Source organism: Varanus komodoensis, unplaced genomic scaffold (assembly GCF_004798865.1).
Source record: "Varanus komodoensis strain SLA01 unplaced genomic scaffold, ASM479886v1 scaffold1, whole genome shotgun sequence".
In the NCBI taxonomy this organism is placed as follows: Eukaryota; Metazoa; Chordata; class Lepidosauria; order Squamata; family Varanidae; genus Varanus; species Varanus komodoensis.
Window position 1 is genome coordinate 117,117,189 of NW_025335268.1, and position 20,716 is coordinate 117,137,904.

The following is a 20,716-nucleotide window of genomic DNA, read 5'->3' on the forward strand; positions in this document are numbered from 1 at the left end:
CTGTATATGCATACAATGGCGGGGGGGGGGGGGGGGGAGATCCGGCACATGCGCAGTTGAGCTTTTACAATTAGGTGCATGCGCCAGCTCTCTGCTCGGTTTGAAAGAATGCCTGTGCTGGCTCAGAGCTTGTGGACTTGCTTGGAGATCGTTTTCCCCAAGCAAGTCCCTAAGCTCTGAGGTGGGCCAGTAAATGAGCATGGCAGGCCGTATCCAGCCCCCAGGCTGTAGTTTGAGAACCCATGGTGTGTGATAATGCAGTATGTGTGTTCCTTGGCATTGCTCAGATGAGTAAATAAGAAACAGAGATTGTGACAAAATAAAATAATGCAGACAATAAGGGATACAAAACTAAAATGTAAGGAACATATTGTTAATCAATGTCAACAATTAAAAATATTTAAATACTAAGGAAAGAATAAATAAGAATGTGTGAATGGCCCCTGAACCAGAGGACTGGAAAACAGGCAATTTTTAAAAAACAAAGGAAACCAGGAAATTACAGGCATCTTAGCTCAACATCTGTACAGGGCTAATAAGGACCAAGCAAAGTAAAGATCAAATTATCAAGCATGTAAAAGAATAAATCTTGCTGACAAAGAATTAACATAGCTTATGCAAAGCTAACTCTTGTCTCTTCTGAGTTCCTCAATATTATTTAGCGTAATGGACTTTAGGCTTACCAGCTCTTCTATCCCCTTGCTTGCTACATTGTGGCCCTTAGAAGGAAATTTCCATTTTCCTTCCATTTTTAAGTATGACTTAACACTATGTCCAGCCCCTACCAATCTATAGTTTGTGATAATTATGGTTTACTGAAGAAGACTAACTTCAAACTATGGTTTACTGAATTGTTTAAATACTATGTTGCAATTGAACATAGTTTCTCCAGGTTCAGAACCAATGCTAAACTGTGATTAATTGAAAACAGAAACAGAAGCTTTCTATCTCCTCCTTGCAGTTTTGCTGGAGGAAAGCAGAAAGACCCCAGAACTCACGTCTAAACCAGGCTAATGTAATGAGCCTGTGGGTATTCATTATATATTAGTTAGTATATTCTAGTATATTCTACAACATACACGCACGCACACGTGTTACCTCAGTATACACTGTATACCTTACAGTGTGTGCATACAAATATTGTATAATTGGACTTTCAAAAACTTTTGACAAAGTCTCTTATCAAAGACTCATGAGGAAGACTACTGCTTTTTTTTTACTACACCATGGGAGTGATCCAATGGAACGGAATTACTGGAGATTGAGGGCAGAGAAAAGAAGCAGTTGCTTTAGTCTCTACAAATGGAAGAAGAGTTGCTGTCTTCTTTATCTATAATATCCTTTCTGGCATGTGGCAACCAGAACTGTGTACAGTATTCCAGGTTGTATAGATTTGTATAAAGGCATTGTGATATTAGCAGTCTTATTTTTGATCTCTTCCCTAGTGAACCCTAGCATGGAACTTGCTTGTGAAAGTTTGGTTAACGTTTATTTCAAGCCATCTGTCAACATGTATGTTTGTATGTGTGTGTTTGTATATGTATTTAGCCATAATTAAAATACTAAAACAGTACCCTTGAATAAAAAATGCCACAAATGTGTAACTAAATTATCAAAATGTTAAGAGTACCCCCAAATTGTATTATTAATTTAATATTAATATTAAATATGCAAAAATTAGCATAAGCAGTAAAGTTAGGACATTTGTCACTTGAGTTTTTTTGTCTGCAAAAAATGAAATAAGAGGCATTCATACTGCTTTCTAATGAACAACTGTATTTTATCTAACTGAGGTTAACAGAATTGTAAGTAGTTCAAGCTCTTCCCTAAAGCTAGATATTGTAATCATCGAAAAAGTTTGCTGATAAGTCATATTGGAATTCTTTTAGAAACGAGTGGAGTGTCAAAGGTCAAAGACAAATCTTATGAAAAAGGGATAGCATGAAAGTTGAAGATGGTTGTGTAGTAGGTGAAAGCAGGGCAGGGAATAGGGAGGGAGGGAGGATGAACCATGGCAGCCATGAAAATCCCAATCCATTCCTCAGGAAGCCATGGTCTGCCCAAACTACTTGGATTTCTTTTTCCATGTTTCCTGATTGGTCTTGATTGCATTTCTAGCTGTCATAGGTACTTTCTGGTAGATTTTAGCAGTCCTGGTAATTGTCGTTTACCAGTATTGTAGGTATGTGAGTATTTTGGATTGTAGAGCTGCATACAGGCTCTTTTTTAATATACTGTAATATGATCATTTGTGTTTTTATATAATACATCACTTTTGACAGGAATATTCAACACACGTGAGTCTTGAGAGCCAAAATGCCTCTGTCTAATTTGCAAAAGCAAGCGTGTACCCACAGGCACTTTGCAGAAAAGTCTGCAGCTCAAACATGCATCAAGGCAGGGAGAAAGTGTCTGCAAAGAGCCTCATTTGGCACAGGTGGGCTCAGCCTGGAAGGAAAGCAGGCAGCCATTAGCAGGAAAAAGGGAGATGGGTGGGAAGCTGCCATATGAGAAGGTAGGCGGTTGTCAGCAAAATGATGAGATAAATTCCTTAAACTTTAACAAGGTCTGCCAAACTCCTTGGGTGGCCCCTCTGAGCTGTAGTGACTGTAGTCACTGAGACAGCTCTGAAACTGTTGACAATCTCAAGCCTATACTATTTCCAATCTAGAGCCATTTCATTTTTCACTCCCAGGGTTTTCTCTCCCAGTGCCTCTGTGTAGGCATAGTGATGGCTTTTAAGATCGTCCTATGTCTATGAACATTTTGCCTATTAGGGTATATAGGAGGAGATATTACACCCTGGTAACCAATGTCATAGGCACTCAGCAATCCCAGTGCTTGATGAGTGAAATAACAACTTTTCTCTCAATGACAAAATAGAGCTATTTGAGTGGATAAATAATTAAATCCAAAAAGAAATGTTATAATAATAATAATAATAATAATAATAATAATAATAATAATAATAATACTGGACCTTTAACAACTAACAAGTGCACACTTAATGCACATTTTAAAAGTTATGTGGAAAGGTCCTTTAAATGCCATGCTTGATCTTCTCTGACTCTTGCATCACATACCACATGAGAATAAAGTGCTAACCCAGAATGTGACATTTCTTACCTTGCATGCTAATAAGAACTCATGTGGAACTTCAGCTACCCTTGCCACAGGATTATGAAAATGTTAGGTAAATCAGCTGTAGATACTGCTGAAGCATACGTGTAGAACAGTGGGTGGGTAAAGTATGTAGTGGATAGGGCAAGTAGTCAATGCCATTTGTGAAGAATATATACTAATAGCTGCCTAGGTATAAGCAGCTGTCAATATTTTCAGCATTTATGTATTGTGTTTGTAGCATCGCGTTCGTTGTGGTTTGTAATTTAAAACAAATGAAACATTACAAAACATGAAATTATAAAACACCACCCTTGTCTTAGGCTATTGGTGGGCTAAGTGGAGTGCCCTGTACTACCTAACAGAGTTGTGTCTAGCAAACCAATGATAAATGCCTTTGACTTGTTTTTACTCCAGAAATAACAGAGGAGGAATTTGTAATGAGACAGTTTTAAGCGTGCTTCTTTTATATCATAAACCTCTGCAGTCAGAGGTCTGGCTGCAGACAGCAACAAGGCAGGCATATTATTAACTCAGAATCACAAGGGTTATAAATTGAATTATGTATAAGGAACTACTTAATAATTTATTGGACCACTTAGCCACTTTAGCAGTTTCATTTTTTTGTTGGTTTGAAAATGGTTGATGTGTTCTTTTTCTTCCTGGAAAACAAACAGAAACTGAGAGAATCAAGATATGGGCCAAATGATGTTCATCTAGTCCATTTGAAAAACAAAAAACAAAGATATATGTCTTTCACATGTTGCCTATAACCCACAGTTGTTAGTATCACATTCTTAGCATGTCTCTGAAATTCCAAAGTTTTAAAGAAGTGACTCAGTAAAGAGAAGGTTAAAAAAAAAAAAACCCTTCATAATGGCTTCTTCCATTGTGCTCACTAAAGCCATATTGTGGGAAATCAACCCAAACCCTGTCTTAAGGAGTGTTGAGTCTGAGGCAGGTGGTATTAACTGGGGGCTGCATTAACTCTTTTCAAATCTCTTTCCCATTTCCTTGAAGAGACATGCTTGGTGTGGATATATGGTAGGGGCTGTTTGCCCGCCTCTTGCATTGACATTTTAATTTGGTCCATGATATAAATATCATTTCCCTAATCCCCCTGTTCTTTGCATTGTTTTGTCTTTTTTCCTTCAAAGTGAGTTGACTTTTTTCTTGAAAGCAGTGGGGATAGGGAGGGGAAGGGAATGGCAACTGGTTGCTCTAGTTTGGAGCATTAGAGAGCTGGGAAAAACCTCCAAGTAACTGTTGTTTCATTATTTGTATTCAGATGGAAATTCTTAATCTCCATCAAAGGATTCAGGAGAAAATAATGTTGAGATCCAACAAGAGTGCGCCTGGCTTACATGGCATTTTTAAACATTATTTGGCTTTATCCTTTAAAATGATGAGAACCATGAGCTATGTACCTACAGGGTTCATAATTAACTTTTTCTTTCTTCCATCTCCTTTCCTAGTCCCTCTCTTCCTTCCTTCTTCCATTCTCCTTCTACTCACAGGGCTTCTATTATACTGTGCGAATCTTGAAATTAAGCAGGACTGAAACTGTGGCCTTCATTTTGTTACATGATTAATAAGATCTGTCTGTGAATAACCTATACTTCTACAGGTATATTCTGGCATATTGCTGTTGACAGTAATATGAATCCCCTGGTCATAGGAAGATATATGAGTTTAGTCAAACTCCGCCTTTATTACAGCCAGGTATTACCAGATGTTGCTGTGGAAGAAAAGCCATATACCAGTCTCAGTGTCAGATGAACTTGGTGCCACTTGCTGACAGGAGAATTAAGGCAGCAGCAGAGATAATGGCAGGAAGATAGTAGAAAGAAAGGGTGGCAGGACAGCTGAGGAACCAAAAAGCCATATTCAAAAGTCTTAGAGAAGTAATTGTGCAATAATTTAGGATTAATTCATCAGTATGCTAAGAAACTCTACCTACTATTACTTTATTACTTCAAATAAAGTAATTAGTTTGGGTGCTGGGAAGATCCCTGCTAAGAGGCTGCTTTGGTCTATAATGGCTGCTATACCTGAAGAAATAAGTGATGAGGTTGCTCTTAATTAGGATGGTGACCCTCCCACCTTGTAACTAACTCTTAAGAAAGGATAGCAGATTTCACAGGTGGGGGCTGGCAACAATAGAAGATTTCATGCTTCATCACAGATCTGTAAAAAAGGGAGAGCTATTAAAATGCTAATACTCATTAATAGGGTTTTCTGGTGTTTAACTTAAAACACAGAAAATAAAGATGAGCGACAGCCTGTAAAATGGGAGTGACACTTGTAGTAAAAACATCTCAAGCAAGCACAAAATAGTGCAGGGAATTATAAGCAATGGCTGAGTCCATCCCTGCTGGGGGTCAGGCCAAATAGCATCAAAGGATCACCAACCCTTAATGCATTTTAAGGACTAGAAGGCAGAAGAGACCATTCAGGACTTATCAATATGGCTTGTGATTCTGGAGGAGTTGATTGTGTAGTATTTTTAGAGTGACAGACAACCAACTTTTTAGTAAAAGTCACATATTTTGTCAAATGCAGTATAAGATTTTAGGATGTTTTGTACAATGTTTGTTCTTAGGATCATGTTTTGCTTGGTCAGTTTCTTGTCCTGTACAAAGGGCCTTAATAAACATTTTATCTTTAGTGGAAATGTCCGTGAAGCTTTATCTGTGATGAAGTGTAAATTTTCATTTGGCGGCCTGCTGAACTTCTCATAATAAAGTGAACTGTTTGAGTTTTTTCAGAAATCAGGAGATTTCAAGTACAATTGGTTTGAGGCTTGTTTGTTTAGCCTTTTGTTTGTAATTAGGTTACCAAAATTATGTTTCTAGGAACAAGGTTAACCCTTTTAATGGAAGATGAGTTTCCCCCCCAGTGAAGTGTTCTACGTTAAATTATTCCAACATAAATGTCAGTTATAATGTACTATTATATAACACACACTATTGTCAGGCTTCTTTGGTGCTGCTTAATGAGGTACAATCATAACGAAGGAGAAAAATGTCCCAATTGTTGCTTTTTCAGAGATAGCCTTGTTCATGGATAATGGAAAATAGCAATAGACATACATATTTATTCAGAATTCCCATGGAGTTCAGTGGGACTTACTTCCAGTGAAGTAAGTGTGGGAATGCAACCCATGTATGGTAAAAACTTCTTAATGTTGTGGCCTGTCTGCAACATTGTGCTTCTCTAATCTTCTTTCTGCCTGCTTCTGCAGCTTCAGAATTCTGTAGGCTTCCGCGCTCATGGTTGCTAGTTTTTGATGAACTTGGGGTGGCTAATGTTTTCTCTACATATGGATCACACATTAATACTTTGGTGAGTTGGGTCCTTTTGGAAAATTTGGGACAGAATTCAACAGGAGCTATCTTTGGAATTTATTAGTTTACAACTTCTTTGTAATGATCAGAAAAGGGTGCCGCTCCTATTTAATAAAGAAACTTTTTGGAATGTCTTTCTTACCTCAGGAACATAGGTGGTAGCCAGTTTAGTTCCTGTCCTCTTCCCCCGAACACATGTGGCTGTTAACCTTCTCGTCTTTCCTTTCCTTACTCCAGCTTTATTGGCCATACTGGTAGGCAGACTTCTGTGTTCTCATGACATCATCAAATGCTGGTAATATCCATAAAGAACATTCCAAAGACTTAATCACCCACATGCTGCCTGCTAATAAAATAATGCCTTTCAAAAGCAGTAGACTTTGGAACATTCTGACACAAACCCTGCTTATCCAGCATGGGATACTGTATTTTTTGACTATAAGCCGCCCCCATGTATAGGACACCCCCCACTTTTACCAATTTCTGAACAAGCAAGCTGCTGCGCGTGTGCTGCCTCCCTGCCCGCACGCACTCGCACCAGTCTCCCCCACATCGCGTCTGCCCCCTTGATCACGCCCGGGCCCGCCTTTCCCCCGATCGCGCCTGCGATCACTCCATCCTCTCCCCTCATGCGCCCACAGTTCTCCTCTTGACTCCCCCATGTATAAGACGCCCCTCCATTTTTAGATAATTTTTTTAAAGAAAAAGTATCATCTTATACACAGAAAAATACAGTAACTGTCAATCATGTGTGATTAGTTTTCCTACCAGGTATGAGGTAAGGAAGCCAACAGATCACACTATTCTACAGATGATGCTGAGGTTGTTCACACTGCCTTTTTCATATAGGAGACAGTAATGTTAGGTTAGATTCTTCTGAGATAAATTTTGTGAAGATAAGAATTACAGCTCTCTCAATCAAGCACCAGTATGCCATTTCCCCATTTCCTGCACTTCAATTCCATTCCCTCCTAGGCTATGCTGTTCATGGCATTAGATGGTGTTGACTTTTGCCAAGCACAGATTTTTTAATGTGTAATGAATCCCAGAAGTTCTTGCCTGCCCCCGGCCAGCCTCTGAAAGAAACACAGGACTGTCAGTTTTGGACACAGCATTAAACCAAAAGCAGGAAATCATTGTTGACTGGCATAGCTGCACGCAAATTTTCAGCTGCCCATCTGCACACCCATATGCGTGGTTGTGCATATGGCAAGGTTGTGGGGGAGGAACCATAGCACACTCAGATTGTAAACAGCAGGAAGAGATTTTGTGATTCAGAAATTGAGAGCTAATCATTCTCTCTTGATCACAGCTAATGTGAGTTCTAGAATTATTTCTAGGATTAAAGACAGTTTAAAACATGTAATGAACAAAGGAGGATAAAATGATGACAAAAGTATGATTGTATTTGGTATATTTCAGATTGCTTGATATGCAGTGCCTAAAATTGTATAGGGTACAATTATGAAACATTGGTTGAAAACCTCAGTATTGCCAGTGCCAGGAAAATGCTCTATTTAATCTTTACAGTAGGTCTGGAGATGAAAGATGAAACATCCCATAGAAGTCAGAGGTGGCAAGCAAAAAAAAAAAAAAAAGACCATCTCTGGTTTCAAGCCTAATGCAACCTCTGTGTCTCAAGGTTATTTTGCATATTACTTTTTCAAGCATGATGTGAAAAGGAAAATGTGTGTACCGTATAATGTGTGACAGGTGTGTGTGTATATGCCAGGAAGCAAATGCTACCATGGCTCCTTGATATGTGAGCCCAAGATGTTAAACTCACACTCATTACACTTCCCACCCTCCAATATGCACCCTTTTTCCATTGCTGAGGTCAGTTTCATGTTTGAAAATGTAAGACCTATATAGCCCTTGGAGAAGATGAATTAGAGCAGAAGCATTATTCTTTGTGGTTTGTGCATTGCTCTGCATGCGTAGAGCTGTTTCAGGAAGATTCCTACGCTGATTAATTATTATTTGGTGGGAGCCCATCCCCTAGGCATGGCCAGCATGCAGGGAGGGGCTCCCACCGAGAACTCAGTTCTTCTTCAACAGCCATTGTGAGTGCATCGGGAAGTTCCTCCTGTACTACTTACCTCGCAAATGTTGCTTTTTCGACCCTCCTCAGACTTTCTATCATCTCCAGGTTTTTCTTCTACTTTGTTTTTTCTCCTCCTCCTCACTAAAATAACTAAATAAAAACAAAAATTATATTATCCCTTCTTTTTCTCACCTTCCCCCCCCACTCTTTACCAGCTTCTTCAACTTTCACCCACTTGACAAAATGATGCTTAAAGCTCTATTCTACAATGGCATGTGGCATTAAAATACCACCTACTGATGGACACTCCCTGTGTCTTTTTTGCCTGGGATAAACTTAACATTGTTGATGCCTGCTACCACTGCCAGGCATTTACCAAACAGACAGACCTCCTAAAAGCAGAACTTCGGGGCCACACCCTACACAGGGACAATGCCCAACCATCCACTTTAGGTGCACCTACCTCCACTAACCCAGACAAACATCCAGATATCCAGTTTTAGTTTTATTTTGCAAAAAAGAGTTTTTCTCTTGATCACTACCACCACCATGCCCATGACACACTAGGTAAAGTTTTTAAAGGGTCACAATTATGAGAGTTCAGATCTCACATTAGATGGGCAAGGTCTAATATGATAAGTGTGGGTGAGGAACACAAGGTTGAGTGCTGTGACTAGAAATTAGCTAAAGAAACTTGAAAGCATTTTAGACTAGCAGTTCCCAACTTGGTGCTCTCCAGATGTTTTGGACTACATCTCACATAAGCCCACACCATAGTCCATGCCAGCTGGGCCCATGAACACTGGAGTCCAGCATATCTGAAGGACACCCCATTATTGGTACGAGCCTCAAAAGCAGCTACCACTTCTGAGGTGGCCTCAGTGGGGAATCTTCCAGAGAGCATGACAAATAATCTTTTCTGACACTTTTAAAGCCCACTTTCAACCTCAGCAACCATGTAGTTTTTGCTGGCTCAGCCCTCGCATAAAGACTAAACACACAATCAAGCTGGCTTCCAAGCATTCCAAGGAGCTGCCTAAAGATAGAGCTGAGCTGTCTGCCTTTTTGGACCTGCATGCTGCTAATTACTTGAAGCATGGCAAGAGCTTTTTGACAAAGAGGTTGTGATAACCAGGCTTTCCACCTCTGCTTTGGCTCCTACTTTATCTCTGGTGATACTGGGGTTCTGCTTGCCTTTCACCTAATTAGGAGGCTGCATGACAGTGTGGGTGACCATTAGGTAAAGTTAGGTGGCCACCTTGGACAGCAGCTATTGGGATGTAGAGAGCAAAAGTGAAATGTTGGAGGATGAGTTGTTTGTGCCATAGTGACCTTTTCCTCTTCCCTTAAGATATTTAGCTGTTCTCAGTTGCCAGAGTTGAAGTAAAATTGAAATAAACTTCACTTCTTAATGAAGTTGCACAAAAGCCATGCTCCTTTCCTGCTTGTTGTTGGTGTATGATGTGTGATGGTTGCATATCAGCTAAGTAGGAATGTGTGTTCCTCCATTCTTGAGGGCACAGTCACCAAGGCCAATTCTCTGTGCCTCAGAGGAAGGACAGGAATACCAGCAATCTTCCTAAAGTTCTAATCATATATTAATGTGCAGATTTTTAAGATCATCTCTACAAGCTCATAATATAAAGTTTCAGTGAATGTGTGACTTCACAAATACTTGAAATTCAGTTACAGATCAGCAGTTTGGTTTTCCTCAGATTTCTGAGATTCATAGATTTAGTATCTCTGTTTTTTAATTTCCTTAGGTCCTTTACATCCATCAGAAGTGAACTGATCCCATATTTGGTTAGGAAGCAATTTTCTTCTCCTGCACTAGTGCAACAGGAACAAAACAACAAAGAGCATGACCAAAAGAAAAAGGACCAGAAAACTTTAGGTGAGTGCAAACAGAAGACCTAGACCTGGAAGAAAGAGAAACTGAAATCAGTGTGAGAATATGCTTCCAGTATGATGATTATGTAATAATCCAAATAAGTAGTATAATGCATTATATATGGGACTGCCATTGGAAATGGTATAGAAACATTAAGCAATCCAGAACAGAGTAGCTAGATTGTTAATGGAGACTAGCCAATACACAGTACTTTGTCATCTTCATTGGCCGTCTGTCTGTTTCCAAGACCAAGTCAGAATGCTGTTTTTAACTTTTAAAGTTCTAAATGGCGAAAGAGCATATTCACTTGCCCATACCTTCAAGATATAATCTCTGTTTAGGTGCTCTGTTAAACAATATGAGGTAGATAATTGCAAGAGAGAGGTCCTTTAAATGGTGGTTCCCCACCTATGAATATCTTCCTCGAAGAAGTTCATGTGGCCCCTACATTATTGCTGTTTATTTATTTATATCATTATTTTTTTTTTGGTACCAGGTGACTTTTTTATTTTCCCAGGCATTTCTGGAACTTCCTAGTGATTTTAAACCTTTGCATTGTTTTTCCCTGCTTCAGCTTTTATTGTCTACTGTTGCTGAATTTAACTTCCTTTCATGTGATCTGTTTTTAAAGTATTTTTATCCTGATTTGCAGACAAATAAGGTTTTCTCTAAACAGCTCATAAAACAATATAACAACATACCATAAAATTTTATCAAAATACAGCATTTTAAAATGAAACATTAAAAACAGCTAAGACAACATGCAATGAAGACCAGCCCTGTAAAAAACACATGTAATGGGTAATCCTGCCGAATTCATGGATATCCCAGTATATCTTTAAAGCCATGGCACAGAGAGCCATCTTAACCTTGCTCCAAAAAGATGACAAGATCAGCACCAACCGTCCTCAGTTTGTGTGTGAGGGGGCCATTCCATAGGCAGGGGTCCACCACAGAGAAAGCCCTCTGATGTGGTGTTGTGGCAGGCACTGTACATAAGAAAATGAGCTGCAGGCTCTACCTTCATACGTACAACCAAGGCACACAAGGAAAGCCAAGAAGAGAGAAAAATAGAGAAAGATAATCCATTACATAATGCCAGAATCAAACCACAGTTTCCCATTATGTCTAAGCTAAGAGAACTGTTTTTTTTTAAAGCCAGGATCAGGATTTGGTTTCAGATTCTGGCTAGTTCTAATAAATCAGTTGAAAGAAACAGTTCCATGAACTCTCAGATAATAAAAGGAACTTTGGTTTGTTTAATAGCGGAAGTTTCTCGTCTTCTTCTCATAGCCAGGCAAGAGGATGAAGTTTTGCAGATTTGTCCATCTAGTGGAAAACTGTTACAGCTGATGGTAACCAGCCCATGATGTTCTTCTTGGAGAGAAGAAGGGATACCTGTACCATTAGTCTCTGCTCCTGTGGCCTATGGCTGGGTCCAGTGGCCCTCCTTTTGCTTCTGCCATTCTGGGATAACTGACAGAAAAAAAGGTGTTTCTGACATTTAGAGGGATGTAAGCATTGCCAGCATCTTCATTTCTGTACCATCTCATTCCACAGCTTCCTGAGCAGTTCACAAATGGATGCTATGATGTATTAACTGTGAGGGAATGAGTAAAAACTGCCAAGACGTTTGTTTCCTTGGACAGTGCCCACCAGTGCAATGTAAGCTCATCTGCAGGCTGACTCTTTATAGAAAGATGAAATCTCAACACTCCTCCTACCCACCCCTGTTCGTTTTAGTCTAGTCCATTCTGTATAACATGAGGACTTAAGTATGTAAAATTGCGCTATATCCTTTCCACATGTTATGTTTTGCTCTAAACCCACTTTTATATCTGTCTGCAGACATCTATAACTACCTGAAGGACGGCAGTCTGTTTGAATTGGGTACAGACAAAATGTGTTGGAACAACCGTAGAGGAGACATGAAAGAGGCATTCCATGAAGGGAAAGTTCGTTGCTATGTTCATATCATGGAAGGTGGGCTGTGCTATCGAGTAAACACTCTTGGGCTGTACATTGAAGCTAATAGGCAAGTGAGTAAAAGAAAAAAAAACTCTTTTCAGCACAGCACTGCACTACCTGCATGCTTTTCTGTCTACTAGGCTAGTTCTGAAATATTGCATGGCTTTAGGAAGTTAAAGAATTATCTACAGATGCAAGAGTCTAATATGGAATAAAGTCCTAGGATCGTGGATGTATAAGCCAGGGAATTGTATTTCTTACTTACAGAATAATCTTAAGTTGTAGCAGGATGGGGAATGATTGTCTTCTGTTGCCAAAGTCCTATCAGTTCATGTCAGCCAAAGTAGCAATAGGGAAGCCATTTTACCAGTCTTTTAGCTCAACAGATTCCATCTATTTTTTAATTTTAGTACACCTCAAAACCAATGAAGGGGAATTAGCTACAATGTCTCTAGGCTGGCGTAGCTGGACAGTTCTATTTCAAGGCTTCTTGGAGCGATGGAGGGCCTTTGGATTCAAAATTGTCCCCACCCCTATAATGCCATGGTTTCAAACCTGCTACGGCAGGGACACTGCAGTTGCCTCTCTAATCCAGCAGAGCATTCCACAGATGTGACATAGTCCCACCCACCTGCACCTACTGATGGAGCTCTTCTTTATCAGCATAGGGTCATCCCACACTATCTTAGCTTTCTCCAGCCAGCAGGTCTGAGAGACTTGCGTGCACAATTCATTCTTTGGTGGATATATCATGCAGCCTGAAATTTAAAATCATAGATAAAATTACTTCTGAAATTATTCATAGATGTGAGAAAAAAGACAGTAAGATACAGTTGAGGGGTAAGCTAGGTAGTAGTTGGACTGGAATTTCTCCATCTTGGCTGTATCACTGAATGGCCAAAGGTTATTCACACATTTAAAGGATTTGCCTACAAAAGACACAGCCATTGCTCAAAAAATGGTTCTGGCATATATAAGAGGAATCAGTATTTGGGGCCCATGTTAAGCATTGTTAAGATGGTAGGCATTTTTATGACAAAAAATGTACTGCTGCTAGCAATGCTAAAGTTGAACTGCAAAGGCTAAAAGAAAGAAAGATAGTTTTTGTGTTTGGTAGCCTGTTTAAGAAGCTACAAAACTGAGCTAGTCCAGATCTTTTCTCCACTTTAAAAGTATTGAACTAGTTGAAACTTTTAGGATTACTATAAGAATTTGTTTGTACCTGTGTGATAATCCCAACTAATGTATAAAATCCTCAGAATGATCAGAGAAGATTTTCCTTAAATCATTAATTTTCCAGGATGATATTATTATTGAGGAAATTATGCTGAGTAAAGCAATACAGCAAAAATTAATGAGTCCTTAAAGGCTATACTTATTTATTTATTTATTTACTTACTTACTTACTTACTGAATTTCTGCACTGCCCACTAGCCAAAATGGCTTTCCAAGTGGTTTACAAAACATAACATCAAGATATACAATAAAACAGTAAATTGAAATCTACATGCATACTAAACAATAAAATAACAATAGCGCGCGTGTGCATGGGTGCACACAAACACACACACACCACACAATAAAACCCCATAGCAGCCGCAATTCAGATTAATCCAAATTATTTCTGATATTTTTACTTTACCTAGTAAAAGATATCCCTTATGGTTTTATGTATGCATTCCCCCCCCCCCCACTTTCCTTTCAACACTGCTTTTGCTGTTTCAGTATAGGAAGTGTCAGTCATCCATTCCAGTTGTTTGTGAGTTAAACAATTGGGAGCTGCAGAAATCATGTAAAAATGAGGCATTAAATTCAGAGACCCTACCTGTAACACTGTTCTCCTGAGCTTTTATGTAGACTTTTTGTTTGCATAGTGTATGGTAATGTTGGAATGACCATTCTTTCATGTACACGTGACAGGGAAACACATTTGGCTATAACTCACTTGTTTGGGTACATGCCATGAAACAGATGTATGTACACATGTGAGAGTGTGAATGCAACATATACTTTTTATCCATAACTGGTGAAGCAGCCGTTAATGCTGATGAAGCAGCAGCAAGAGAACAGCAGTTTACTTCCCTGCCCTTGTAGTCAGGAAATGTTTTACTTGTTTCAGTTGACCTCTCAAGCTTGCTGCTGCCTTTGTGTGGGCAGGTGGCAGCAGGAGGGAGTAGCTCCAAGAACAGGAAGTAGGTTTATTCACAAAAAGGAAAAGCGAAGTTAAGCCTCCCCTTGACCCTGGCATTCCCTGAAACCCTGTTCTCTTTCATCTCTTCCTTTTTATCTGTAAAGGAGCTGCTGCCGACTCTGGTCATTTCTCATCTTGCAAATGCTCAGATAATGTAATGGAGGATTGTGTCTTGATTATACCTGGAAACCATTATTTATGCCCTTTGCTAGCTTCACTCAAGTCTAATGATAATGGAACTGAAAACACTTCTATGCCATTACATATTTTTCAAGCATATTAAACTGAACAGCATGCTCATTAGCTTGACGTGCTTTGGGTGATCATATATCTACTTTCCTGCTGCTTGTGGCTCATCCCTTAAGCCTTGGAATATTCTTTGTGATAGTTAGATGTAGCAAGTTACATGCCAGTGATCTCTAGTTGGCATTCAGAATATGCAAAGAATGAACAGATATGTGCCTATCAGACTTCCAGGTAGCCTGAAACATTGCTATGTAACCAGTGGTGTAATTTTGTTAGCACAACAATTCTCTCTCTTGAAGAAATCCTGTTTTATCTGTACACAAGTATAAACCCTAGTCAATGACTGATTGACAGTAGTCTGATTCTCCTTGCACAACTCATTACAGCCTCATTAAGCTAGGTGTTGCTTGCACTAATTATGCTAATAGTTCTGTTAACAATTTGTGCACAGGTAAAGGAACAGCACCTCTTGTATATTTCCTGCTGATGTGATGTTGGAAACAACCGAATAACTTAATAGAATGAGGCAAACCTGGTTCCATGTCTTGCCTACATGCCAGTTTTTTTACTTGTTGAAATACTTTAGTTCTGTCTGCAATACAGTTTTTCTGTGTATTTTCTCCTGTCCAAGATCTGGATAGCAGAACTTGCTTACTAAAAGATTACTTTGACAGATCTATATTTATCTTGAAACAATTGAAAATGTTTCTTCTCTTAAGGTCCATCACTGATTATTGTATCTTAGTTTGTTGCTTTAGTAGTCCTTTCATCAATGTATAAAATCCTGCTGCTTTATTGAGTATGTGCACAACTGCACAAAGATCCTTTTTCTTTTTTATTTCCCTTAGGTGGGAGGAAAGGAGTTTGTCATGAGACAATTTTGAGTGGACAGGTAGAAGAAAGGGAAAGTGTTAACCACTGTCTTCTCCTCTTCTTCCCTTCCTTCTGTGGTTCTCATTCCAATTTTCAGTTTCCTCGGTTGACTTTTGTTTTGTCTTTTAAAGTCAGGAAGAAACACCTCAGAACTAATTATTACTGACCTAATAATAATTGTAATAATTTGACCCTGACCTGAGATTTGCAACTAGGTTTATCACCTCCAAATCATAGCCCTCTGTTCACACAATGTATTGTTTGTAATATGTATGGCTGAATGTATATTGTTAAGCTGCATGCGTAATTTGGCTTAATATAGTTAATATGGAAGGGGTTGTATATTGCTATTCTGCAGAATCTCCTGAAACCTGGGTGATTGCTACTTACTAAAGGAAAAACCATCATACCATGGTTGGTGTTATGTATGTGCACATTCATTGATTAATTAGTAATGATCATCTCTATATGTTTCTTCTCTGGTCACATGAAGACATTCATTTGTAAATGCTCAGTAAACTAAGGCTGATTGCAATTATTTAAAATAACCAATGCAGAGAATAGTTTTTGCCTACTCACTTGGATTTCATATTGGACTTCGGATTTCATATTCCAGGTGTCTAAGATGCTGCCTTCACTGTATTCAGAAGAACCACTGGTTCACAGCACTGCAGAAATCATTGACAAATGCCTGGTCAGTAGCAACATCAGCATGTAATGGGGTGCGGGTGGGGGGACACAAACATTGGACGTCCTTTGCATGTTGTTGTAACAATGTCCTTCCTTTTTCATTCTCTATATAATGCAACAAAAGCTCTCAGAGGCTGCATTCAGGTGGTTATATCTGTGCCCGTGCATATATAGCTTCCATTCTCCCTTCTCAGTGCCAGAATGCAATAAAGAAGTCTCCAAAGCCTATTCAGACATTCTGAACCTGAACAGAGCAAACACATTAGGAGGAGTGCTCCAGCCTTGCTCCTCTCCTTTGTCGAGATCGCTGCCCTCAACTCATGGAGGTTGACTGTCTGAAGAAGGAGAACCTTGTGTATCCATGAAAACTCCCCATGTGAGCCAGAAGACTAAAAATGTGTGTTGTAGCTTGTATGGAGAACCTCCATGGACACAGGAGGCTTTCCTCTTCAGACTGTCATCCTCCACGACCTGAGGACAACAAATGTGATAAAGGAATGCTCCTTCTTCTCATGTGATAAAGGTGGAATGCTCCTTCTTCTCATGTGTTTGTCCTGTTCAGGTTCAGAATGCCTGAATAAGGCTGAAAGAACTATAGTTTGTCCAAAGCTGAGAAACAATGACCGCCAGCTGTGTAAGAAGCCGGGATCTTAAATCAACTGTACGTCATGATTTAAAATGCTGCCTTTTTTTCAAAGCCAGTAATTATAGTGTCCTGGTTCAAACAAAATAAGAAACTATGGCTAATTGTAGACTTCCACATTGAGGTACCCTATGAAAGGAAGTGACTGCTTACATTTTCCAAACCAGACCAGAGTTTGTGTCCAGCTTCCAAACGGTCCTTAAATGAGACAGCTTATCTCAGAAATGCTTTGAGTTTTGAAGGGGATGACTGGAATATATCAATTGTTGAAGATCATGGGCTTGCATGCATATCCAGCCAGCACAGTGCAACAGATAACTAATATGCCCTGCTGTAAATAGTAGCTATTGCCTTCTGAGAGCAGGTCAGCTGGCATTGTGCTTCTGCTTCTTTTTCCTGCTCCTCTATACCTTTCAGGGATGTAGCCAAAGGATCTTGACCAGTTCAACACCATTGCTGCAATATGGTAGCTGTAGTGCAGCCACACAGCTCAAGGTGAACAAAGGCTACCCTCCTCTGTTCTGCAGACCTTGAACAGAACAAAGCAGACCTTGTTCATCACTCCTGGAACTTTGGACCACTGACACACTTCATTTGACTGAGGGAAGTTATATGGGGCATCACACATCTTATTCAGCTTTGCCTTATTGGCTTCTGTTTATGCTTCCTTGGGTGTATTTTGTCTGCTAATTGGTCCCAACAGCCCAGGAATAGAGTTCTCAAGGGCTCCATAATGCTCTGACAGTTTGACAATATTTTCTTTTTGCTTCTGTCTAGGTTGGATCTGACAGCATTGTAGGTAAATCTACGCAAATAGGAGAGAAGACTGCAATTAAACATTCTGTCATTGGCACTGCATGTGTGATCAAAGATAAAGTTAAAATTACTAACTGCATCATCATGGACTGTGTCAGAATTGAAGATGGGTAGGTGTGTCTTATGTTTACATTAGGGGTATTGAACCACAAGGATTTACTGATGGAAAAATGTCCCAGACATTTTGGACCTTTGGTGAAAGCTGTTTTGTCAGCATGAATAGCTGAATGAGGAATGTGAAAACACTGAGCTTCATTGATGAGGATTTGAATATGCAAATTGGATAAAGCTGGGAAAGATTTGCATAGGTGTGTAAGATTGGGAAGCTAACATCTGTGGTCTAGAAAATGCCATTTTTTAAAAAAGGGCCCAGGAAATAACAGGATGATTAGCTTAATGTCTGCTCTGAGAAAATTGGTGGAAAGTATTGCTAAAGATACAGTTATCAAACATTTAGGGCAAGTGATGCTGAAGAAAAGTTACCAAGGTTACTCTGCAAAGGTAAATCCTGACTCACCAAACTTAAGGTTTTTCAGGAATGTCAACATGGGTGATCTGGGAAACACTGTTTGGATTTTCAAAAGGCTTTTGTCCATCACCAAAACTTGTAGTTAGATATGAGGAGATGTTTTGGGCTGGTGCCTGATAAAAGGACAAAAAGCAGCACATGGAAATAAATGGACATTGATCACAAAGTTTCACAGTGCTTTTCCAGGTATGAAAGGGTGTATGTATGTATGTATTTTGTATAAGAAGCCACCCAATAGCATAATGCTCATAATATAAAGTACATCAAATGCTGGCAACCAAAGCACAACTTAGAATGACACCATGTGGAGTTGTACACCAAATGAGCAACAAATATCCATTTATGTCCACCAAATGTTGATTATTTGAAAATGCACAATGATTGTTTGTGCTAAATTCCCGAGAGTTCTGTAGATCATCAGACTGATAATCAGACTGAATTTTCTTCCAAGCTATATATCAAATCTTATCAAGCAACTGAAAATAGGTTTTGTTCTTTTTGGCCTCTACAATGGTTAAAAATCATCCATCCTGGAAGAAATGAGAAATTCAGCACCCATAAGGTTTTTCATTGTACAGCTATGATTAGCTCACTTTCTTGGCTAAGAAAGTTTTCACCTGGCTGGAAGACATACAGAGGAATTTAGAACTTATAGCCAAGCAACACCTGTATACAGTAATTTCATGTTAAGTCAAAATAATTTATTTTGTATTTGTCTGTAGGTATAAAGCAGTTTATCTTTATGGCAAGTTTGGTTTACTGATTTGGATGGACTTTTAACTATTGGCTTTCTCAGCTGCTTTTGATACCATTAACCCTGATATCTTTCTGGATTGTTTATCAGGGTTGGATTTAGGGGGCACAATGTTAAAGTGAATCTGGCCCTTTCCAGAGTTGTCTCAGAAGGTGGAACAGGGGAGAACTTCTCTTCCACTCAGTGATTGATTGCCTGTGGTTTGCTTCAAGGCACCACCCCGTTTTCCATGCTTTATAACATCTGCATGAAACTGCTTCAGGGAATTATCAGGAGATTTGTACGAAGTATCATCAGTATGTGGGTGACACTCAGCTTACCCTCTTATTTCCATATGCTAACTCAGGGAATGCTTGAACCAGTGCCTGGTGGGTGTTAGAAATTGTTAGACAATTTTTCCTGGGTCTTATCTATGCCTTTGATAGTCACACTGGGATAACATAACATTTAGTCATGGGATAAATTCTAATAGATAACTTGCCTGGATACAGGAGATTCCCCACAGAAACACTGACTCCAACAGGAAATGTAACATCTACATTAGGTCAATTTGACAGAGAATGGGAGAAGGAACAGTGATGGCTTAGCAACAAAGTAGGCTCAGTTTAGTGTGAGATGCATGTTCTAAAGCTTATTAAGCTCTTGCAGTATGTTATAGCTGTTAGGCCCTTTCGCTCATGTGCAATATGCTGAAATGTGTTAAGGTTAACAGGTCCTAATTTTGAGTTTTGTGGGTGTTGAAAGAAGCAATGAAACAAACACCGAGTTCTAACCCAGATTTCAGCTTTTGACATGTAAGGGGAATGTATGGGGAAATACCTCTAGGCTTTGGAATGTCGGGGAAATACCTCTAGCATACTTAATTGATGGATATCACGCATTATTTAATAGGAGTGTCTAGTCATCTAGTCACATGTTCAGTCAACTCTTTGAAGAGGAATTCTGTTGCTACTTGCCAAAGTGCCCTACATTTTATAATTGTAACCATTTACTGTTTATTGTCTTCGTGTTAAAGTATTACATTTGCTACCATCACATGGATAGAAGGATGTGGCGTTTCGTTGGAGTTTCCAGGCCAGTTCTCCTAGCATGCACAGCTGGGAAGTTAGCTTGCCAAATGACAAATTTTAAAGTAGCTATGAATGTCATCTGAGTAAAACTGATGTCATTGGTAATAGAAGCATGTTTGACTGGATCCTTGCTTTTATTGTTTAATTCAGTCAGATTTATTTTGAGCATATTACTTAAATGCTAAATGTGCTTGGCTACATTCCCAGAAGCCATGGGGTTTAAGTTGGCTATGGTTGCATTAAAAATGTTTGCCTCTGGGTCCACATGGTTAATTCATTGTGTTAAAGATATTCAGAGACAAAATCAACCCAACAATGTGTTTTCTGAGCCCATTTTTGACAAGTGAAGACACAGATTCTTGCATATGAGCATGGCCCTGGATCACTTTCATTCATTCAACTTCCATTTTGTTGTGTTTTTAGAAGCACACGTCAATTCTGGCCTGTAGAAGTCATTCTGAATCCTCTTTATAGTGTATAGAATCTCTGCCCTAGTTCATATGTTGATGGAAGTAGGAATTCATACATGTGCAT

At 39.3% G+C, this 20,716-nt stretch overlaps 1 protein-coding gene across 1 annotated transcript in view; it reads left to right on the forward strand.

Annotated features, from left to right (window-relative positions):
* EIF2B3 (eukaryotic translation initiation factor 2B subunit gamma) overlaps window positions 1–20,716 on the forward strand; it is an 89,757-nt gene that overhangs the window by 50,126 nt on the left and 18,915 nt on the right. Inside the window, exons 7-10 of the mRNA XM_044441862.1 lie at window positions 10,275–10,405; window positions 12,251–12,441; window positions 16,297–16,374; window positions 17,791–17,939. Of these exons, the coding sequence (XP_044297797.1) occupies window positions 10,275–10,405; window positions 12,251–12,441; window positions 16,297–16,374; window positions 17,791–17,939 (549 nt within the window). The remainder of the gene's footprint in view (window positions 1–10,274; window positions 10,406–12,250; window positions 12,442–16,296; window positions 16,375–17,790; window positions 17,940–20,716) is intronic.